Source organism: Xenopus laevis, chromosome 2S, assembly GCF_017654675.1.
Source record: "Xenopus laevis strain J_2021 chromosome 2S, Xenopus_laevis_v10.1, whole genome shotgun sequence".
Classification (NCBI taxonomy): Eukaryota; Metazoa; Chordata; class Amphibia; order Anura; family Pipidae; genus Xenopus; species Xenopus laevis.
Window position 1 is genome coordinate 5742552 of NC_054374.1, and position 24529 is coordinate 5767080.

Below are 24529 nucleotides of genomic sequence, written 5' to 3' on the forward strand. Positions count from 1 at the left end.
GTAAAAATGTTCACTCTACTGCACACGCGTCGGCCTGGGCTCATTGGAGAATGAAGGAGCAGAAAAAGCCCATTGCTCCTTGATGGTCACTCAGGACAAAATATCCTGCCAAATGCCCCTAACTTTCCAGTTATATTAGATATTTCCCCTTTAGGTTATTGCTCTTCACATGGGTGAGAAGCATCTGAGCAAGGCAAATATTTATAGCATGGATTCTTTTTGGGGGTTAGTCTGCCGTATCTTTGCTGCTAAAGGTGCTGTGAAAATACCTAGTGGAACTGTCACGGGGCCCCCAATAAACACAATAGGGGTTTTGCTGCTTTCAGTGAGAAAATGCAGTGCCCAAACCTCTCTCTCTTTCTGTCCCGTTGAAAAAACAATGGGAAGCGCTCTCCGAGATCGGCAAACATGTTCTGCAATTCTAATGAGCATATTGCGTGGCCTGTGTTGATAGGTCATTTCTTCATAAAGGGATTTGTAACAATCACCCTAAGGTGACATAGCCTAAAAATTGCCCATGTGACTTTGGTTAGGTGATAGAAACTATTGCATTCACTATAGGCACATCTTGCAGCCTTCACTAATGCCATCTTCTTTTGTTTATTTAACAACGAAACATATGGATCCTAATTAGTTCTATACCCTCATGTATCTGAAATGCGATCTGGTTAAAGGGATACTGTCATTGGAAAAATTGTTTTGTTTTTCAAAACACATCAGTTAATAGTGCTGCGTATATATATAGATATATAGATATATATTTATATATTTATTTAGTTTTGAAATCTGACATGGGGCTAGACATATCGTCGGTTTCCCAGCTGCCCCCAGTCATGTGAATTGTGCTCTGATAAACTTCAGTTACTCTTTACTGCAAGTTGGAGTAATATTACCCCCTCCCACCCCCCCCCAGCAGCCTAACAACAGAACAATGTGAAGGTAACCAGATAGCAGCTTCCTAACACAAGATAACAGCTGCCTGGTAGATCTAAGAACAGCACTCAATAGTAAAATCCAGGTCCCACTTAGACACATTCAGTTACATTGAGTAGGAGAAACAACAGGCTGCCAGAAAGCAGTTCCATCCTAAAGTGCTGGCTCTTTCTGAAAGCACATGACCAGGCAAAATGAGCTGAGATGCACCTACACACCAATATTACAACTAAATACACTTGCTGGTTCAGGAATGACATTTTATATTGTACAGTGAATTATTTGCAGTGTAAACAGTGTCATTTAGAAATAAAATTACATCATAAAAATCATGACAGAATCCCTTTAAGGTGTGGACTCGCATTCTCTTGGCCAAATGGCATAGCTGGTTTGATGATGATGATGATGATGATGATGATTATTATGATTTAAGAAGATCACTAGGTGCTTGACCCAGACATTTACAAATTCCGATCCTGTGTCGCTGACATTTCAATTACAAGGCTTTCCATCAGGGCCGTGCAATTCTATCTAAGAGCTTTATGAGCAGCAACATATCATTGGCCTCTTTGCTCAGATATAATGTGTGTCATTCCTTTCCAGAAGTGATTATCATTGCTATTATTTGTACAGAACTATTTACAGGCTTCTCTGCCAGCATGACAAGCTTCTGTTTGGTTAATTATTTATTGTTTTGACCCCAAAACTGTTTTAATCTTGGGGAAGTTGAACTACGATGGTATATTTAATGCCTCTTGTGCCTACCGTACAGCTCTCCTATAGCTCTTGTGAACTACAGACTCAAAGAAACGAAAAATACAGCGGAGCACCGTGGAGTCCAGTAAAAGTATTAAAAGATGAAATTTTAATTAATATACATGTAAAAACAAATTACAGCAGCAGTGAACCCTGGCTGCCCGCTTAACGCGTTTCGTGACGTCCTGCCACTTCATCAGAAGCTTTACAGACTCAAGGATCACAAGCTTGTGTTGAGTTGTTGAGTTGTGTTGAGAGTTGTAGTTCGCTGTGGCAAGCTCCTGTTGAATAAACAGCCTACCTTGTGTAGAATCTTTCTATTTAGTCTATGCAAGTGTTTCTCAATGGAATGAATTCCTGAAATGCAACCCAAATGTGTGTCATCCTTGTGTTTTAAATGGGTCCACTAAATTGCATTTGTAAATTAAACCTGAATTTTCATTGGTGGCCAGCAGAGAGCACCCTTTCCCTTTATTCTCAACATATACAGGTGTGTGTCTCTGGGCAAAAAGATCAATATTCACTAATCCATTTTATTGCTAATTTAGCGGTACTTTCGCTCATGTATCAAAGGTCGAATTTCGAATTCATGTGAGTTTTTAAAAACTCCCTTAAACTTGAAATTTGACAGATGAAAATTTATGGAAAAAAAAATAAAAAAATTTAAACTCTGATGAAAGCAGTCGATAAAAAAAACTCGAATCTAAATCAAATTCAATTCAAATTTTAAAAACTCGATTCGAGTTTTTTCTGGAATGTCGGGAAGGCTGCAAACTAGGGATGCACCGATTCCACTATTTTGGATTCATCCAAACCCCTGAATCGTTCGCAAAAGATTAGGCGAATATCGAACCAAATCCTAATTTGCATATGCAAATTAGGGGTGGGAAGGGGAAACATATATTTCCTTCTTTGTTTTGTGACAAAAAGTTACATGATTTTCCTCACCGCCCCTAATTTGCAAATGAGCATTCGGATTTGGTTCAACCGGCAGAAGGATTTGTCCGAATCCTAATCATGCTGAAAAAGGCTGAATTCGGTGCATCCCTACTGCAAACAAATCAAAATTGATCCCTGGACGTCTCCCATTGACTTTAACAGCTATTCCGCAGGTTTTAGGTGGCGAATAATCAAATTTGAGTTCTTAAAAGACTAGAGTATGATAAATCTTGAAAATCGAATTCGAATTTTTTTTTAAAAAAAAACTTGAATTGAATTTGAATCACTCCCTAGTCGAAGTTGACAGTTTTGACTATAAAAAAATAACACGAAAATTCGACTTTCGAATTTGAATTTTCAATTCGACCCTTGATAAATCTGGCCCTTAGAGTTGAGATGTTACCCCAACGGATTCTATATTATTCCACTGGGTGGCATATACAGTTAAAGTTTTCAACAGAGAAAGCTTTTTTTTAATATACCTATTTTTTTCATTGAAGGTTTTGTGATGGATCAGGCTGTCTGTATTCAATCTAAGGGTGCTACATTATCATGATTTTGGTGGAGGAAACATGTTAAAGGGATACTGTCACGGGAAAACATCTTTTTTTCAAAACACATCAGTTAATAGAGCTACTCCAGCAGAATTCTGCACTGAAATCCATTTCTCAAAAGAGCAAACAGATTTTTTTATATTCAATTTTGAAATCTGACACGGGGCTAGACATTTTGTCAATTTCCCAGCTGCCCCAAGTCATGTGACTTGTGCCTGCACTTTAGGAGAGAAATGCTTTCTGGCAGGCTGCTGTTTTTCTTTCTCAATGTAACTGAATGTGTCTCAGTGGAACATGGGATTTTACTATTGAGTGTTGTTCTTAGATCTACCAATATAAAAAAATCTGTTTGCTCTTTTGAGAAATGGATTTCAGTGCAAAATTCTGCTGGAGCAGCACTTATTTCAGAAACAATGCAGAATATTTTATTGTTTGTATTAAGAAAGTTTCAGTATGCGGAAGCTTATATTAAATTTTAGTTAGCACGATAGTTCCCCTTTAAGCAAGTACTGAGGCGGTTATAAAAGTATGTTATATTCTGCTGCGTCCCTGGGGCTTCTGAGCCATATGTTTACAATCCATAATGCGCTGAATGAGACTCACAAGTAACATGTGTCAGCTGTGTTCATAAGCCTGGTACCTACAGTTCTCCAGGTATGTGGGTCTGTGTGTCTCTGGGTTATGCATAGACCCTCTTGCGTGCAGGATTTTTCTGGTTTGTATCTTATGTACCGTATATACTCGAGTATAAGCCGACCGAGTATAAACCGAGGTACCTAATTTCACCTACGAAAACTGGGAAAACTTATTGACTCTAGTATAAGCCTAGACACAACTACAGCCCTGTCTCCCAGCAGCGCACATTCTGCCAAAGCGACCCCCCCCAGCGATCAACCGGACTTCTTTGCAAAGCTGATGGTGACAGAGAATTGCCAAACGGATTACTGTGTGCATTGTCCCACTGTCCCACTACCATGTGCAGAGGCTGCTGTGTGATATTGCAGTCACTGTTAATCTTTCATATAACCAACAGAGGGCGCACTGTTATTCTTTCATATAACCAACAGAGGGCGCTGTGTGATATTGCAGTCACTGTTATTCTTTAATATAACAAACAGAGGGCGCTGTGTGATATTGCAGTCACTGTTATTCTTTAAAAAACCAACAGAGGGCGCACTGTTATTCTTTCATATAACCAACAGAGGGCGCTGTGTGATATTGCAGTCATTGTTATTCTTTCATATAACCAACAGATGGCGCTGTGTGATATTGCAGTCACTGTTAATCTTTCATATAACCAACAGAGGGCGCTGTGTGATATTGCAGTCACTGTTATTCTTTCATATAACCAACAGAGGGCGCACTGTTATTCTTTCATATAACCAACAGAGGGCATTGTGGGATATTGCAGTCTCTCCCCAAGTGAACTGTTGGTATAGGAATGATTAAAAGTCACTGCAATCTCAGCTACTCGGGTCGGGTACCGCTGACCCGAGTATAAGCCGAGGTAGACTTTTTCAGCACATTTTGGATGCTGAAAATCTCGGCTTATACTCGGGTATACACGTATCTAAATTATATACACTCTAAACATTGTGGTGGTGCTCCGGAAATAAAGCTGGCCATAGATGTAAATATTTTTAAAAGATCCAATCGTCATTATGAGACCAGGATTATCTCGAAATGATCGTTTAAATGTACGATGTGTCTATCAACTATATCAGGCGATATTCCAGCAAAACTGAAGAGTAGCTGCCTGCTTGGCCCTGCCAACATAGATAGATTGCACTGGGACCAATAAAGATTTTCAAACCTGGCCGACAGATGTCGGCTGAAAATTTGTAAGATGTACGATCGTTCGAATCCCATTTACCGCACGATAATTTGACGGATTGGTCGGACTGCACTGAAATAGTTTTTTCACCAAAGAAGAATCGGGCGCATCTATGGGGACCTTAAAGGGATACTGTCATGGGAAAAAACATTTTTTTCAAAATGAATCAGTTAATAGTGCTGCTCCAGCAGAATTCTGCACTGAAATCCATTTCTCAAAAGAGCAAACAGATTTTTTTATATTCAATTTTGAAATCTGACATGGGGCTAGACATTTTGTAAATTTCCCAGCTGCCCCTGGTCATGTGACTTGTGCCTGCACTTTAGGAGAGAAATGCTTTCTGGCAGGCTGCTGTTTTTTCTTCTCAATGTAACTGAATGTGTCTCAGTGAGACATAGGATTTTACTATTGAGTGTTGTTCTTAGATCTACCAGGCAGCTGTTATCTAGTGTTAGGGAGCTGCTATCTGGTTACCTTCCCATTGTTCTTTGGCTGCTGGGGGAAAAGGGAGGGGGTGATATCACTCCAACTTGCAGTACAGCAGTAAAGAGTGATTGAAGTTTATCAGAGCACAAGTCACATGACTTGGGGCAGCTGGGAAATTGACAATATGTCTAGCCCCATGTCAGATTTCAAAATTGAATATAAAAAAACCTGTTTGCTCTTTTGAGAAATGGATTTCAGTGCAGAATTCTGCTGGAGCAGCACTATTAACTGATTCATTTTGAAAAAAAATTTTTTTTCCCATGACAGTATCCCTTTAAGGCCTGTGTGCTGTAGATAATTTCTGAGAACTTCAGTTGGCCATAGACTTATACAAAATAAATGTGATAAAGATCTGTGACGGGCCTGCTATTGAAAATAACTAAACTCTGGAGTGCTGCCCATTTCGGATTTCTACAAGTGTTCCAGAGTGTGGAAGGGCACTGAGGGAGGTGCACCCAAATCACTAAGAATTGAACAAGTTGTGAGCTACCTGATTTTGTTTGAAATTCATACACTTATATGATCCAATCGTTTGGTGAGGTCGTCAAATGAGATGATCTTTCTCCTGATATGTCCAACAAAGGCTGGGCAATATAGGAGTAACTTGATCAAACGATTGGATTACAGGGATGGGAATGGACGAGGCCCGAATCTTCTCCCTGTATTGCCACCCTAAGTGTGTGGACCTTTTTTGGTTTCTGAGTTCCAACAATATAGAGGTGCGAGTTACCGTTGCATTATTGATCCGGTTCCTCACCTTTCCTCCTGTTGGAGAACAGCAAACATCAGTCTATCAGTAAACATAAGAAACTTTACTACATTCTCTGGTCTGTTTATTTAGCGACTGTTTTCATTTATATGGCTTTTCTCCATGGAACAAATAGTGCAGTGACTGTGGGTTCAGACAAATGAGAAAGCAGATGCCGCAGATTGCGCAGGCCGAGAATCAGCCTCATGTGCATTATCCATAGAGTTCTACTGAAACAGCAGTTCCTCATGTTTAAAGACTTTCCTTTTGCTGTGTAATAACTAGACAGTGCCTAGTACTTGATGTTAACTAAGCGAACAGAAATACTTACTGATGGCAAAACAATCCTGTGATTGTAAATGAGCTCCACGGATTCCTATGTTGGAGCCATGACAGCTCTGCAGTATGTTCTAATGATCTTCTTTCTCATTGCAGGAGACTGACAGCGGAGAAGAAGAGTGTCGTTCCCAGCCCTGGAGGTATTACTTACCATTATCATTGCTTCTATTCATATTGCAGGGCTGTTCAGCTGGAGGCCAGTGGGCCTAATGTTAGTTATTGTTTAAAGGAACAATACAACTAAAAAATTAACATGTCTTAAAGACAATATCATGGCAGAGAACGGATAAGTTCTGAAGAATCCCATTGTATGCTACAGAGCTTATCTGTTATCTGCTGTTTATACTGTGAATTGTCTCCTTTTTCAGCTTTGAATGGCTGCCCCCATGGCTACACAGCAGCTTGTTTATATAAACTATAGTAGTACTTATCTGTTATCTACTGTGTATCCTGTGCTTGAATGGCTGCCCCATGGCTACACAGCAGCTTGTTTATATAAACTATAGTAGTATCTACTGTGTATCCTGTGTTTGAATGGCTGCCCCCATGGCTACACAGCATCTTGTTTATATAAACTATAGTAGTACTTATCTGTTATCTACTGTGTATCCTGTGCTTGAATGGCCGCCCCCATGGCTACACAGCAGCTTGTTTATATAAACTATAGTAGTACTTATCTGTTATCTACTGTGTATCCTGTGCTTGAATGGCTGCCCCTATGGCTACACAGCAGCTTGTTTATATAAACTATAGTAGTACTTATCTGTTATCTACTGTGTATCCTGTGCTTGAATGGCTGCCCCCATGGCTACACAGCAGCTTGTTTATATAAACTATAGTAGTACTTATCTGTTATCTACTGTGTATCCTGTGCTTGAATGGTTTCTGTTGCGGTTACATTTACAAATGAACTGTTGCAAATGTGTATTGAATGTACATTGTAAAGTTGCTTACAATTCCATTTTCTTTGATTGTGCAAAATTGTATTTGCAGTTTATATCCCCTTTTTTATTTCCCTTTGGAGATTGAGGCAAATTGGAGAGGCCTTTTTTTGCCTTCCTCTGGATAAACTGTCAGTTAGGCAGGTTAAAAAAAAAAAAGTAAAAAGGTTGAACTTGATCGACGTGTGTCTTTTTTCAACCTTACTTACTATATATTGCCTTAATAGGATATGAGAAGGTAAGACCCTAAGTGAATGTTTAGTGAATAAGCAGCCGGCACTTATAGGTCATCTCATTATCAACAGGGTATTGCGACACCAGAGAGTATTTTGGTCCGTGAAGTCAGAACAAAAGAGGTGAAACTGTCTGACATCAGCCGCTTCCTGATTCTTTTATTGCTCATCAATAACTCAAAATAAACTCCCTGCAGTACCCAAGCCCTTGTGTTTACATTATATCCTAATAATAATCACCTTCTCGGTTTTACTTTCCTTTCATGTCTTTTTCCACAGCCTCACGACACTGGCACATTTCTGTAACTTTAAAGGAGAACTAAACCCTAAAAATTAATAGGGCTACAAATGCCATGTTTTTTTATATAGTGAACTTATTGCACGAGGCTAAAGTTTGAGCTTGTCAATAGCAGCAATGATCCAGGACTTCAAACTTGTCACAGGGGGTCACCATCTTGGAAAGTGTCTGTGACACTCACATGCTCAGTGGGCTCTGATTGGCTGTTGAGAAGCTAAGCTTAGGGCTCGTCACTAATTATCCAGCAGAAAATGAGCTTCCCTGGCTGTAATATAAGCTGATGCTACAGGTTTGCTGATTATTCAATTCTGATGCTAATTGCACTGGTTTCTGTGCTGCCATGTAGTAATTATGTGTATTAATTACTAATCAGCCTTATATTGTGACATTTCTATTCTATGTGTACTGTATATTGTGAGTGGCTCCCTAAGCTCAGTAAGTGACAGCAGCACAGAGCATGTGCAGCGAATCAGCAGAAAAGAAGATGGGGAGCTACTGGGGCATCTTTGGAACCACAGATCTTTACTGCTAAAGGGCTGTGGTTGCCTTGGGCTGAAGCCAAAAACATAATGTACAACATTTCTAGTTACTTCTTTAGTTTACCTTTCCTTGTCTGGTGGGTGACTAATCTCCCCAAAAAGCCTTCCCTCCTGCTATAATCTAAATCGCCGGCAGGATGGCTCTTGGATTGCTTCAATTTCCGAATTCGCCAAAGATGCCTCGCAAAAATTTTTGGGTGACTTCAGAAAATGAAGCGCTCAGAGTCCCATCCCGTCAGTGATTTAGATTCTTACCAGCGGGAAGGCTTTTCGGGGAGATTATTCACAGAAAAGGTGATTTGTCGTCTGGCGACTAAATCTCCCCGAATCTTAGCGTGTCAGTAGCCTAAAAGCAGACCACGGTTTGAATGCAATGTAGCAGTAATGTTTGTCCTTATTTCTCTGTTTCTTCAGAACAATTTGTTCCTCCAAATGAGACGCTTAAATGTTATTTCCGAACTTCCCACCATGGCTCATCTATTCTTTTATGTTTTAGGGCAGGTGATAAAAAAGCTTTTCTCTCTTTTCAGAAACAGATAAGTTCTAAATCCAAACTGTGCCGTCTTTGTAGTTAATGTGAAACCAAATAACTGAAAATGCCTACTCAGCAGATGTGTAATCGCTTATCATAAACGCAACAAATGTGACTGTGTTTGTTCTGTAAGGTCAGTTCACACGAGGAGATACAGGGAGATCTCTGAATCTCCGTGTTTTCCCATAGGCTATAATGAAAAGTCGCCTGCGCTAAGCACACGCGGCAATGCGTTTTCCGAAGTCACCCGAAGTTTCCTCCGTCAGGCAACTTTGGAAATCAAAGCGCCGCGAGTGCCATTGCTCTGGCGTTTTCTCATTATAGCAGGGGGAAGGCAGTTCTGGGAGATTGTCACCCCAAAGAACAGGCGATTAGACATTAGTGTGCCCCTGCCCTTAAAAGATTTGTCAGACATAAGCTTTGTGTGATTGCTGTCATGGCAGAACATGGTCTGATTTGATCTTTTACTACTTTATTTCATCTGAATGGTTAGTGGCAGGTCAGAAGATAGATAGGTACATATGATTGTTTGTCCAATTAAATCTGCACGTTTATGGCCAGCTCTACTGGAATGCACCTGTGCCTGTATAATTGCTTTACCCAGCAAATCTGAATGGACGGTACATTACCTGTGCTGGTAGTAACAGACAATCAGCCCTCAGCTCCTAATAGAATGATTCAAGCAAAAATGTTATTGGTTGGTATAGGTTATTGCCTAGGCACAAAATTGGCCAGTGCTGATAAATAAGTTGATTGACACGGCAACCAGTTGGCCCTTGTGCAGAGCCAAAGCTGAGATTAGATATATTTATTGGGAAGGCTGAAATATTCTGTCAAGCAAAGACTTCATCAACACTTGGGGAGTCTAAATTGTACAAATAAATGCTTGATGTGCTCATGTGAGTATATTTACATGCCCAGCTTTATCTGTAAAGGAGGCCATAACATGCCGATAAAAGCTGCCAACAGACCGAGTCGGCATCTTATTGGCCTGTGCGTGGGGCCCTCCGAAGGGCTTCCCCGATCGATATTTGCCCGAAAGTCAGCCAGATGATGATCTGGTAGGGTTAACAATCCCATAGTTTTGCGGCCACATCTGATCGGCTGCCAGTATTGTCTATGTAATGATTTGATTATTGGTTCCTAGGGCCCACGATCGGATCAGCCCGATATCGCCCTCCTCAATGTGGGCATATCTGAGAGAGATTCGCCAAACAAACGAGAGTGAGAGAGATTGGATCCTTGGCAGAGGAAAAGCAAATAATGCCACAGATACTCCATTGTAGAAAACAACACCCCTAAAGTTTGTGCATATGAACCGATTTAAACTGCCAATTTGGGTCCTTTAGACTAATTCTGCAGTGTCTGCCTGTGTATGGTGCCCTCCCATGGGCCCACCGGAAGCTATCTAGGGGAAAATCAGCCAATCTGACGGGTTTGTTTTGCCTGTCTGATCCAGGACCACATTGGATAGTTGATGTGGTCCTTACTCCGATGGCTCCTATTGCCGTTGTTGTAATCCAATCATTTGGCTTTAGGGCCAGTGATTGGATTAAACCTGATATCGCCCACCTTATAGTATATGACCAGCTTTACATATTACATGGGGTAAAAAAAGTGTAGTTATAACAGTGTCCTTTTAACAGATGTGTGTAATTGAGTTTAATATTAACATTATAATAGTGTAATAATTAAAATAATTCAATTTGCTGTATATTTAATTTCCTTTCCTTCTATTAAGAAAAGGAAAGTAAGTCGGTTGGCTGTTCTTACTGCCCAGAGGGACAAATTGTCTTGTTCAATAAAACCAACAGACTTCACCTTGTAAACATATATATCATATTACACAGGTATTCCACCCCTCCTTGCTTATTTGTGTGACGCAAAAACCTGCTCATCTCTGTAAGAAAAAAAACACTTTTCAAAATATATTTTTTTTTCTTTCAAATATCGTTTTTAAAATATCTACTTTTTGCATGTAGGGAATGAAATGCAAGTCAAAATATCATACCAATTACTGTGTGAAAGGGCACATAATAATATTGTTAAATGCAAAGATCAGTTTTTTTTGTAGTAAATTCACATTTTGCCAAGTCATGTGACTTTAAAGCTCTGGACAAGTGACTGCTGCAATTATTCACAAGTTGTGCATACATGTATGGGACCTGTTATCTAGAATGCTCAGGGATAATGGATCTTTCTGTAATTTAGATCGCCATACATTGTCTTAGGGGCACATTTACTTAGCTCGAGTGAAGGATTAGAATGAAAAATACTGTTATTTCGAAGGGTTTTTTTTGGCTACTTCAACCATCGAATTGGCTACTTCGACCTTTGAATCGAACGATTCAATCTAAAAATCGTTAGACTATTCGACCATTCCATACTCGAAGTACTGTCTCTTTAAAAAAAACTTTGACTAACTACTTCATCACCTAAAACCTAGCGAGCACCAATGTTAGCCTATGGGGACCTTCCCCATAAGCTTTCTAAGCAATTTCTGATCGAAGGAAAATCGTTTGATCGATGGATTAAAGTCCTTCGAACCGTTCGATTTTTCCTTTGATCACTCGATCGAACTAAATGCGGTAAATCCTTCGACTTTGATATTCGAAGTCGAAGGATTTTACCTCGATGGTTAATTAACCCTTGATATTCAACCCTTAGTAAATGTGCCCCTAAATGTTAAGGAAGATAAAAGTACATTCTTTTATTACAGAGAAAAGGGAAATCATTTTTAAAAATGTGCATTATTTGGATAAAATGGAGACGGCCTTTCTGTAATTTGGAGATTTCTGGATAACATGATCCCATACCTGTATCGAGAATAAAGCAAACATCCTATTTGGTCTTCCCCAAAACTGAAAAAATGGAGTCTATGGGAGACTGCCTTTATGTAATTTGGAGATTTGTGGATAACAGATCCCATACCTGTGTTTCTCTCCATAACATGTGAGAGCTGCAGTTTGCCTGCCCCTGCTTTAGAGGAACGCTTGCTGTGCCCAAATCCCTTTCAGAGAGAGTTTGTAGCTGACTCTATATGCACAGCCCAATGATATTACGTTTTTGATTGTATTATTTGGGTAACACGTTCCCTGGAGAGCTGAATCCCTGGGAAGCCTTGCCAGCTGAACATTGAAGATTAGTAACAGACTGGCACGGTGCCCGGCCAAGCTTTCCATCTGCTACACTTGACTCGGCATGTTGGATCCCACAGGAATGTGCTGCACCCTTAATCATGGCATTAAAGGACCCTTTACCATTCTTTTTCTTTATCATGTGAAAATGCGTATCTTGGCTAATATAACTTGCAAAAGGGTCACTACATGCAAGTGGTTGATAGTTTACATTCTAGATATACGGCCCTTGATAAATCTGACTCAAAATGTCTTTTAAGACCCAGTGGCTGACGGGGAGATTTGTCGCCCACGATAAAAACACAACTGCCTTTGACAAATCTCCCAAAAATGCTTTTCCACTGGAAATAACTGAAATTGCTGATGGTAAAACCTATACATCACAAAGTTGCCTGAAGTTTCCTCCCGATGCGAGTTCGGAAGAAAAAAGTGATGCGTTCGTTTGGCCGCAAGAGATTTCAGTTATTTCCAGTGGAGAATCATTTTCTGGGGATTTGTTGCCAGCAGTTGTGTATTATTATCGCAGACAACAAATCTCCCTGTCAACTACTGCCCTTATATAAACTATAGTGGTCTTTCTGAACCATACACAAAATATTTACCAGTGCTAGGCAATAGAACATTATAATCTCATTATTTTAAACATTTTCATTATTTTGGTGTTACCGTTCCTTTAGGACACTGGCAGATTCAGGGAGATTAGTCGCCCTGGCGACAAATCTCCTCTTTTCCGGGGCAACTAATCTCTGCCTTCCACCAGCTAGAATGAAAATCGCCGGTGGGTAGGCACGCGGAGTGCTTCGTTTTCCGAGGTCGCCCGAAGTTTCCTCATGATTCAACCTTGGGTGACTTTGGAAAACGAAATGCTCTTGAGTGCTTTCCCGCTGGCGATTTTTCATTCTAGCTTGCGGAAGGCAGTTCGGGGAGATTAGTCGCCCTGAAGAATAGGAGATTTGACGCCGGGCGGCTAATCTCCCTGAATCTGCCACTGTGTGTCTGCCCTAAAACAATGATCATTGCCTTCATACAAAGGCTTCCTTACTAGCAAAGTGCTGCTATAGTTGTAGCAACCCCTCTTGCACCCACAGTATTGTAACTATTGCTTCATCAACCTTCATTAGTTTCTTCTCTCCCTAGATATCATGCCTAGCAGCATTATTTTACACAAAGAAAGCTCATCTCTGCCACAGTAAGGCCAGAATTATATCGCAACCCCTATTCTGGTATGTGGCCAGTTTTGGAGTAGGGCTAGACAGAACCTTTGGCAAGATATTAAACCAAGCTAGATACTGTTGCAGTAGGGTTTGGAAACCAAAAATCCCAGTGTCTGAAAGCGGTTTCCAGTTAGGTGCTCTTGTTTATTTACTCTGCTGCTTGTGTTTTTGGGCATGGCATCTACTCAGGAAATATATTTGTTTGTTTAGATGTTGTAGTTACTAATTAATGCGTATGTCTTCCCATTCCGATATTCCCCATAAAGTTCTCCTACAACTGGAAAGCACCTTAGTCCTGGCGTAGTTCTATAATTAAGGAAATCACACTCTCCTGGCTGAGCCATTTCCTAGAACATTTGCAATTGTTTGGGATGGAGAAACAAAGGGTACTTTTGCTTTAAAGGGGCTGTTTACCTTCCAACACTTTTTACAGTTCAGATAATTCACCAGAAATAGACATTTTCAATTACTTTCTGTTATCCGTTTGTGGCAGTTTTTCTATAATTGAAGTGTAAAGTTTCATTTTTCACCTTCTCTGGGAAAGGGGTTTCCAGGGCTGTAAATACCTGCGTTTTATTAAAGCTGTTAGACTTGATACAATAGTTGCTAATATTCCACAGATACTGCTGAGAAATGTATTCACTAATGGAGCAAAATTGTAACCGTTCAGAAGCTGCACCTGAATTACTGAACTGCCAGACTCAAACACCAGAGACACCAACATTCAACTTCAATGTTGGAAAAATGGTAAAAAATAAAAAAAGGAAAGCAACCAAAAAAGTCCTGGAAACAGCTGAACCGAAAAAATTGGGGGACAGGTTATATTGAGCTTGTGTTGATCTGTTTGGGAATTGTGTACATGAAAAATCATTGCCTATTTCTCCATTAACTAATATTTATTATTATTATTATTATTATTATTATTATTATTATTATTATTATTATTATATGGAAGTGCCCATGCTGGCCCCATGCATCCAGTAAGATAACCCTGCAACTGCGAGTGAAAGTCACAATAGCAGACAGTATATTAGTGTTAAATAATCACAAAGCTAAACTAGGGGAAACATTGTCATGTTCTGCATTGCTGTATAATGTTCAGTTGCAGGAAGCCAGAATTTTGTTTTTGAACATATTATTGTTTGTCCTGGCAAGGACACTCACCCAGGAAGGGATCTGTATCAGATTTGACTTCAGTTATTATTGGGAAACATTGAGCCATTCAGTATTTTAAACACAGCGACAATCCACTAATCAGATTAGAGCAACATAAACACTTTATTAGATTATTTATGTTTCTGCATAATATGTTATTGAAAAATCGCATACTTTCACTTAAAGCCTATGGCACTTTTCAGGCATTTTGCTTACTGTAATTATTCCCCATACAAAAATACAAATTTAAAATAAATAAAATTGCTCTTGCCAAAGCCTGTTTTTTTTTTTTTTTAGGTGGCATTAAACTTGGCAGGTGTAATGTTTAAAAAAAATTCAAAAAAAACATTTGAACCCATAAGTCTCTTTGGCAGTCTGCATAGGCTGAGGGTCACTCCCTTATAGCAAAGTTACAGATATAAAGTTGATGTAATAGCCATTCACCCATATTTACAAGAATATTTACTGCAAATAAAGTGTTCATGCTAAGGAAGTTATTTATTCTGCCTTTTTCAGTAGGATTCGGCTGAATTCTTCTGCCCAGCCGAACCAAATCCTAATTTGCATATGCAAATTAGGGGTGCGGAGGGAAATTGCGTGCATTTTCGTCGCAAAACAAGGAAGTAAAATTTTTTTCCCTTCCCACCGCCAATTAGCATATGCAAATTAGGGTTCGGATTCATTTCGGTATTCGGCTGAATCTTTCTCAAAGGATTCGGGGGTTCGGCTGAATCCAAAATAGTGGATTCGGTGCATCCCTAGACTTATTTATTAAAGTCTGCATGCCAAAAACGTGAAGAATCCAAGTTTTATTTTACTATAAAATACAAATTTTTAGTGGAAAAAAACCCTCAAATTTTTCGGGATTTATTATACTCCGAGGATCGAAAAAGTCTCAATCTGAAAATCCGGCATCTCAGACCTGCCGAAGTCAATGAGAGAAGTCCTGAAGATATCCTGATCTTCGCTGGGTTTTGTGCAATAATACAAAGATTTTGTGGTTTCTTGGGCAAAAATCAGAAAAAATCAGTTTTCTGTGTCAAATCCCAAAAAATTGTACAATTCGAATTATTGCACTTTTTTTTCCCCCCCGAGTATTTGTTCTAGGAAGTTTGTATTGATAAATAAGGAGGAAAAAACCTGTGGGGATTTGGTCGCAGTAGCTTTCAGAAACAAATGAGATATTTTTGGATTTTGATAAATAACCCCCTAAAATAAATAACCCCCTAGATCTCATTCTAACTGACTTCCTACCTGGTATGTCAGGTGTACTAATTCACTCTTTGTGGTTGCTTTGTTTGTATGATATTGGTGTATAATACACAAAAGCTATGAATATCTTGTAAATTATATCCTTATAAACGGTGAGTTCTGATGTCATCAGTTATAAACGGTGAGTTCTGATGTCATTTCTGTCACATGACTCACTAAAACTTGTGTATTATAATAAATAAAGTACCCCCAGTTGAAAAATATGAGGATATTAGAAGTTAACTCGGAGTTCCATAACCTGTATAAAAAACACTCTGCCTTCGGCCTTGTACTTTTATATGGTCATGAAACTCCTTGGTAACTTCTAATATCCTTATATTTTACAAGAGGGGGTCTTTTATTCACTATATAACCGTGATGAACAACATTTTTTTTACCAAATCTTGCTGCAAAATTGAAGCCCATAGACTCTAATGGGTGAAAATAAAATTGTTGTGCGTCAAAAACTTTCCCCCCGTAAATTTCAATGCATTTCGGGGAATTTTCGACAAAGCGAAACCGGTCAAATTCACCCATCACTAGTGCATAATACTGAACTGTAAAAAATTTTGATAACAGGGAAGGTTAAAGGGGTTTTTCATCTTCCAAACACTTTTTTCAATTCAGTTGTTTTTAGATTGTTCCCCAGAAATAAATACTTTTTTCAATTACTTTCCATTTTTATTTTTTACCGTTTTTTTTCTAAATCTAAAGTTGAATGTTCCTGTCTCTGGTGTTGGAGTCTGGCAGCTCAGTAATTCAGTAACTCTAAACTGTTATAATTTTGCTACATTTAGTTGATCCATTTCTCAGCAGTATCTGTGGGAGTATCAGCAACTATTGTATCAAGTCTAACAGCTGCCTTTAATGAAACTCAGTGATTCTGCTCAGCAGGGACAAAGATAAGAAATGGATCAACTAACTGTATCCATTTAGAACAGTTTACAGGGTCGGCGACCCACCTTCCAAAGCTGCTTCAGAAGGTGAAAAAATCTTTACATCAGTATTAGAAAACACATAGAAACTAGAAAGCAATTGGAAAAAGTCGTTATTTCTGTTGATCTATCTGAGACCAACTAGTTGTATGAAGGTGACCCACCCTGGAATTTTACTGGTGAATACGGGATCTCTAGTAGCGGCTTTGCAAGGCCAAGTAACTATATTCCCAGTTAGGACGATCACAGAGACTCTAAGCATTGTATGTAGAAAAGAAGCGGCATATGGCAGTTGATACTATTGTAATATGTGAGAGCGACTAAACGTGACAGCCAGGGGCCAGGCGAGAAGAGTGCGTGTAAATGCTGGCATGTAGCTTGCGGCACCCACATCTAAAGGAGCAGATTGTTTTACAGTAACACAAATAGATTTGGGGGAAAATAAATTTCTGCCAGAGCAGTTAGTGGGAGGCCTAGACATGAATAATTCCTAGCGTAGCTTATTTGTTTTCTTACCCTGTATGGCTAGAAGTGTTTGGATGTTCCTCCGAGAAACAATGAGAATTATTTTATTGGCATTTGTGGGCTGTTTCCATTTGTGAGTTCACAAGCAGGGCAGCCGGTACTGTTATTAGCTGGGCCACTCGTATGTACTAACATATCCCTCACAGGAGACACGGCCCACTGCAAAGGCTTCGGCTATAGACAAGACTGACCAACACAAAGCTGAAATATACTGGACTAAGTGTTAACATCAGGTAACTTTTTATATAAACTGATAGAGAACCGTTAATCTTTCAGCTCCAGTGTGCTCCTTAAAGGGATACTGTCATGGGAAAAAAAGTTGTTTTTTAGTTGTTAATAGTGCTGCTCCAGCAGAATTCTGCACTGAAATCTGTTTCTCAAAAGAGCAAACCGTTTTTTTTTTTATATTTCATTTTGAAATCCGACATGAGGCTAGACATATTGTCAGTTTCCCAGCTGCCCCCAGTCATGTGACTTGTGCTCTGATAAACTTCAGTCACTCTTTACTGCTGTACTGCAAGTTGGAGTGATACCATTCCCCCCCCCCAGCAGCCTACGGTAACAACGGAACAATGGGGATGTAACCAGATAGCAGCTCCCTAACGCAAGATAACAGCTGCCTGGTAGATCTAAGAACAACACTCAATAGTAAAATCCAGGTCCCACTGAGACACATTCAGTTACATTGAGTAGGAGAAACAACAGGCTGCCAGAAAGCAGTTCCATGCTTAAGTGCTGGCTCTTTCTGAAATCGCATGACCAGGCAAAATGAGCTGAGATGCACCTACACACCAATATTACAACTAAATACACTTGCTGCTTCAGGAATGACATTTTATATTGTACAGTGAATTATTTGCAGTGTAAACAGTGTCATTTAGAAATAAAAATCATGACAGAATCCCTTTAATCTGGTCCCTCACACTGAAGTCGTCTGACTATTTCTATGGCAGTCAGACTGATGACTTTGAGGGTCACAACAGCAAAACAGAAAACTGCCTGAATACAACCAACCCCTTCATCAGTTCCCCTTAGCCCAGTAAACCATGGGTTAATCATGTGAGTCGATGGTTTGGCCATCACTTTGGTCGTCCTATAAACACCAAATTGAAGGGACTTTTGCCAAAGTTACAAGAAAGTAGCACAGGATTCAGCTCCAGGTTCCCTTTTATCAGGTCGTAATCATTCAGCCATTAGCATTAATGGAGGGAGCTGCAGAGTGTGATTCCTTTGCTGATATATTAAATAAAGGTGGATCTGGAGCAACTGAGGCACTGGCCTTTGGCTTTAAAGGAGAGTGATCCCTGGTGGCAACTAATGGGCCTCAGAACATTCTATTGTTGCTCCACTTTCTTGTCTGCCAATACACCCTGTGCTGCTGACATTGGCAACACACAACAGATCATCCTTGATATGACGGGATTAGTATTATTTTATTAACATGTATTTATATAGCGCCAACATAATGCGCAGCGCTGTATCACAGTATGTTCTGCCGGAACCCACACCTGACCTGGAATCAGGCCCTGACTGGCAATCTGGGGATTGTGGTAAATGGTAGAAGGGCTGCTGTAAGTTTTCATAGACCGTCCCCATTTATTGGACCTGTGGGGGGGGGGGGGGGCTGTTTTGGGCCATTTACTTGAAATGCCAAGACCTGTTCTTAATCCCTGGGATACATGTCCCAATAGTTGTCTGTCTGTCTGACTAAAATTGGGCAGGTATGGCCAGCTTTGGACTCTCCATTAGCGATGGGCGAATTTCTCCTTTCTTAAAACCGCGGAAATTTGCAAAACGCAAAATTTGACGATGGCGTCAAAATTTTTTTGACTCCGACGACAGTGACGACAATTTGACGTGCATTAAAGTCAATGGGCGCCTTTAACTGTCGCCAGTGTTGGAATTGTCGCCGGCATCGGAATTGTTGCTGCCGGCGAATTTTCAAAGCAATTTTGCAAATGTATTGGCTGGAGGCAAAACGTGGAAATTCTCCCCAAATTTGCCCATCACTTCTCTCCATTACTATATTTATAACCACAGAAAATTAATTTTAGGACCCCCAACATATCTAGAGGTTGTCCTTTTTTACCAATATATATTGAAATTGCTCATTATTTAGGGTCTCATGGGCTCCTGTACCTCCTGGGTCCCCTGCAGCCGCAGGGTCTGCTTCCTCTGTAGTTACGCCCCTGTATATATAATGTGTAAAAAGCGAACGTTTAAATCAAATTTTAGTATGTGATAGATATCAACCTTTTAATTTGTCTTTATTTCTTTAATTTTTTTTTCATTATTTGTTGTCTTCTTTTTCTAATAGCCAAAAAGCTATTGCCCTGTGAAGCTAAAATGTTATTATTGCTTTTTAATTACTTCTCTTTCTGTTCAAACACTCTCCTACTCATATTACAATCTCTCATTTAAACCCTCTGCCTAGTTACTAGGGTAAACTGAGCCCCAGCAACCAGATAGCTGCTGAAATTCTTTGCACTGGCAGACTGCTGAACGAAAAGCTACATGATTCGAAAAACCACTTCAAATAGTCTTTGAATAGTAATATCGGTTATGGAACAGTTTTATATGTATACAGCATGTCTCTCTGTATTCCCTGCACTGTCCCTTTAAACCGTGCAGCAGAAGCCAACTGGATTGCAGTTTGTAGATGAACTGACTTCTGCTACGTGATTTCAAGTCTGGGAACAGAAAGGGCTGAACAAATACTGCTTGTAATTGCAAATGCATTTGTATGTGTGTGTATAAACTAACACTCTGTTTAGATGAATGTATATTGCAAAATTGCTTAGAATTGCATTTCTTTTGTCATTTGCATTCATTTACATTTCCTGTTGTTGCACAAAGGTTGTGGTTGAGGTAGAACAGGAAGAAAAGACGTGTACATGTATCACAGAATAAACACTCTTTTGACTATCAAATGAAATCAAACCGACCCAGAAAACCAAGCAGCCAGCATTACTTATAGTGGTGCTCTATGGAGTAGTCTCCCTTAATCTCTGGTTACAAGTGGCCTATAGATCATTCTTCCTATGGCACAAGATATGATTTCACAATATCAAAGTGTAATTCTTCTGCATCCAGGTCTCTTTAGCACACACAAACTTTGAACATCTGATACAAAAGAGTTTTTTTTTTTTTTTTTTTTTTTGCAATGTACCTTTTTTGATAGGAACACGGTGTTGGTATAATGGGGTGATATGTCGCCACTGTCAAAACATTACACTCGGCACAGGGACACGGCTTTGTTCCTCCAAAGCTCAAAACCAAATTGCAATGCAAGGGTGCATAGGGAGCACTTGTGCAGGTGGAGACAGAGAAAACTGACTTTTTTTGCATGTTTACTTTCCACATATTCAGAAGTCTTTGTTATCCAGTGTCCTATATGTACACATTGCTTTAGGGTCAGGGCACACGCATGATGGCACTCGGAGCGCTTCGTTTTCCGAAATCTCCTGAAGTTTCCTCGTGAGGTGACTTCGGAAAACAAAGCGATGCAAGTGCCATCCCGCCCGTGATTTACATTCTAGCCGGTGGGAGGCATTTCGGGGGGATTAGTCACCCCCAAGAAGAGGAGATTTGTCGCCGGGCGACTGTGTGTGTGTATTTGGTGGCTCTGCTTTGTCTCTTCCCAGAATAAGATGCATTTCTTTTATTTTATCAGTAATGCACATGTGATCAAATCTGAAGCAAAGGGTGTACGTTGCCTCCCAGTCAGACCGCAGGTTCTGTATCTGTAAAGGTGGCCATACACGGGCAGATAAAGCTGCTGATATGGGTCGTTTGGACCAATTTGACAGCTTATCTGCCCGTGTATAGGGGCCCCCGACGGGACTTCCTGATCGATATCTGGCCACGATATCGATCGGGAAGGTTGGATTTTTACCCGACCGACCCGTCAGAGCCACTTGGCGCATCGTAATTCGATCGTTCGGCCATACGGCCGAACGCTCGAATTACCCCCGATATAGCCATGCAGTTTAGTGGCATATCGGGGAAAGATCCGCTCGTTTGGCGATGCGGATCTTTAAGTCTATGGCCACCTTAAGAGTTTTGGAATCAGTTCAACCCGTAGCTTCAGTAGTTTTCTTATAAATGTGATCTTTTTTTTTTTTTTTTTTTTTGTGTTAATAGTTTTTAGGAAATTTTTGAAGAAATTGACACATCGTAGTTCAATCGTTTCCCATGCATTCTGCGAATGTTTTTTTGTGCTTTGAATCTTCATTTCTTTAAGATAAAAAGGAATTATTTTTATTACAAGTATTGCCAGCAATTTACATTTTAACCCCTACTTCTGTTTAAGATGCTGCGATGGAGATGTTTCCAGCACACAGACTTTAAGCACTGTGAAATGCGGGGCAGTTTTGGGGGCTTTGAAGGCTGTTTTTGAGTAACCCAAAATATATATATATATATATATATATATATATATATATATATATATATATATATATATATATATATATATATATATATATATATATATATATAATATATATCTCTTCCCACAGTACCAGCACTCCAGACGAAGGTAATTCCAGTGGTGCAAGATCAATTGAAGTATGTATGTTGTAGAAAGGATCAGCACACACTGTATGTCAGGTGAAAAAATCTTGTCATTTATTGTGAAAATTATGATTATGATGATATTTTCACAATAAATGACAAGATTTTTTCACCTGACATACAGTGTGTGCTGATCCTTTCTACAACATATATATATATAGTCAAACACAAGAGTCCTCTGCACTCAACCCATTATCAATATATTTAAGACAGCGACATTTTGTGCTACTGCTACTGAAAAATGCCTTACCCTTTAAACAACACAGGGATTGTTTGTCCATATATTGCAATATATTTAAGCTGAACAACTACGTCAAAGTCATCCCATATCTGGCCAGTCCTACGCTCAATTTTATCTGATTCATTAAGAATTCTATTGCTTCATTATACATTTTACAAAGGGACTTGGTTTTACCTGCAACTTACTTGCTGCTTTCAAAGTAAAACTCCCAAACTTGGCTGCCCTTTTATTAGACACCAGTGGGATCACCTGACTATAGCTGGGAAGGGTGGGAGCCACAACATGGAGCTGGTCACTGCTCCTGTATAACTAGAACAAACAAGGGAAAGTTGTGCTCACCACTATTTTTTAGATATATATATATATATATATATATATATATATAATGTGAATAGCCTGCATAGAGGCTGTGTTTTCAGGCACGTACTGCATCAACCAACAAGGTGCACAAGTGCTTACAGGTTATTCACATATTGGTGCATGGGTGCTGCCTGCGGGTGTGTTTGGGCTGTTTGTATATCATTGAGTTCAGATTGACCCAAAATCACCCCATTGAACCATTGCCCCAAACTTCACGTTTCTAGTATCCCTTATGAACTGACCCTTGTAGATTCTGACATTATGTAATATCTTGTTTAATGTCAATGGTAGAAGTTGCAATGTCCAGCTCCCTATTGGGGAACCATTACTTTTTATGCTATGGGGCACATGGAGCAGTTTTAGACATTGGCCCCAATCTTTTAAAATAAGTAGCATTTTAACTTTTTGTATGTGTGTGTGTTTGTTTTTTGGGGGAAAATTGTTATAATATTTCCTTTATCCTTTGCATGCAGCCTCAATGGGAGATGTTTTGAGGAATTTTGCTGCTGCTTTTTTAAGGGATGTTAAAGGAATTGTTCAGTATAGAAATAAAAACTGAATTAACAGGCTGTGCAAAATTAAAAAAAGAAAATGCAATATAGTTAGCCAAAAATGTAATTAATAAATGCTGGAGTGAATGGATGTCTTACATATTAGTTCAGCAGTAACCAATCAGAGACTTGAGCGGAGGAATATGGGTCATTACTGTTTGCCTTTGAGGGTTGAACTACACGGGCGATTTTTCGGTGCATGTCCATCTGTTCCGATGCAACGCAAGAAAGTGCAGGTGTCACATTGGATGCGCCAAATATAATGTAACATGTAAGTAATACAAATGTCGCATGTACAAGCTGATTGCATCCGACACGACTGTCGGATGAAGACGCAACATGCAGCGTTCGCTTCAGACAGTCGTGTCGGATGCAATCGGCTTGTACGTGCGACATTTGTATTACTTACATTAGATTTGGCGCATCCGACGTGACGCCTGCACTTTCTTGCGTTCCATCGGAACGGATGAACGCGCACCGAAAATCGCCTGTGTAGTTCTACCCTGAATCTGATCTACATGCTAAGGATCAAAAGCAAACTCCCTAAACATTTATGAAGCCTCCATCAATCACTGACTAACTCAGAGTTACAGAGCTGCAAAGATGGAAGTAGTGTTCCAGCCTTTATAGATTACATTTCTCCGAACAATATTATAAACATTTTTTATTTTACACTTTGCTCTAACTGTTCCTTTAAAACTTGGGGAAAACATTTCCAAAATCATTTAGCTTTTTTCAATGGGGCTGTACTCATACAGAGGCGCATGTAGGTGCTGAACGCAGGTTGAGACGCAACATGCTGCATTTTTCCTGCGTTCGGTGCTTACACGCGCCTGTGTGAGTACACCATTGAAAAAAAGCTAAATGCGTCTATTCCTGTGCTCCCATGCGGCTGAACGCAGAAAAACGGAACGCAGCTTCAACTGATCGTCAGTAAGAGCCCTAATTGCAATTTTGAAAGTGATTTGGGTGAAGCCTGGCACAATCAGGCCGAGGCTTCTGTTCTATTTTGCTGCACTTCTATCCATTTCAAAAGGGAATCAATCTCAAGGCTGCATTCCTTCCTTGCATTCATTTTGGTGCTGCTATTTCACACTCTTTTAACTGACAGGATCCCATTCCCAGCAACTAGTACCCTGATTTATGCAGTAGAGGTGCATTGTAACCGAATGCAATTCCCATTTGGCCAGGCCATGCACAAATAAATTTTTTTTTTTTTTTTTTGCAGGGGTCCATTGTGGTTGCATGTCGGACACGTAATGATAATATATTTCTGTTAACCTTCCTGCACCTTTTTATTTGCTGTGGAGTCTCGTGCTTCTTTAAAGCCATAACTATCATTCATCATATTTGATGGGTGTAAGTCACGGGACAGGATGAGAACAGATAATGGAGTTTCGTAGGGTAGAGTGACTGGATGAAGAGCTTCGTCTGAATATGTGCTGTCTGCTCT

The 24529-nt window shown here is 39.8% G+C and overlaps 1 protein-coding gene across 2 annotated transcripts in view; it reads left to right on the forward strand.

The window, feature by feature from the left end:
• The window catches only part of LOC108708849 (protein phosphatase Slingshot homolog 2), a 112745-nt gene that overhangs the window by 23205 nt on the left and 65011 nt on the right, over positions 1 to 24529 (forward strand). For both annotated transcript variants that reach the window (XM_041583325.1, XM_041583327.1), the window contains one exon: positions 6686 to 6729. In XM_041583325.1, the coding sequence (XP_041439259.1) occupies positions 6686 to 6729 (44 nt within the window). The remainder of the gene's footprint in view (positions 1 to 6685; positions 6730 to 24529) is intronic.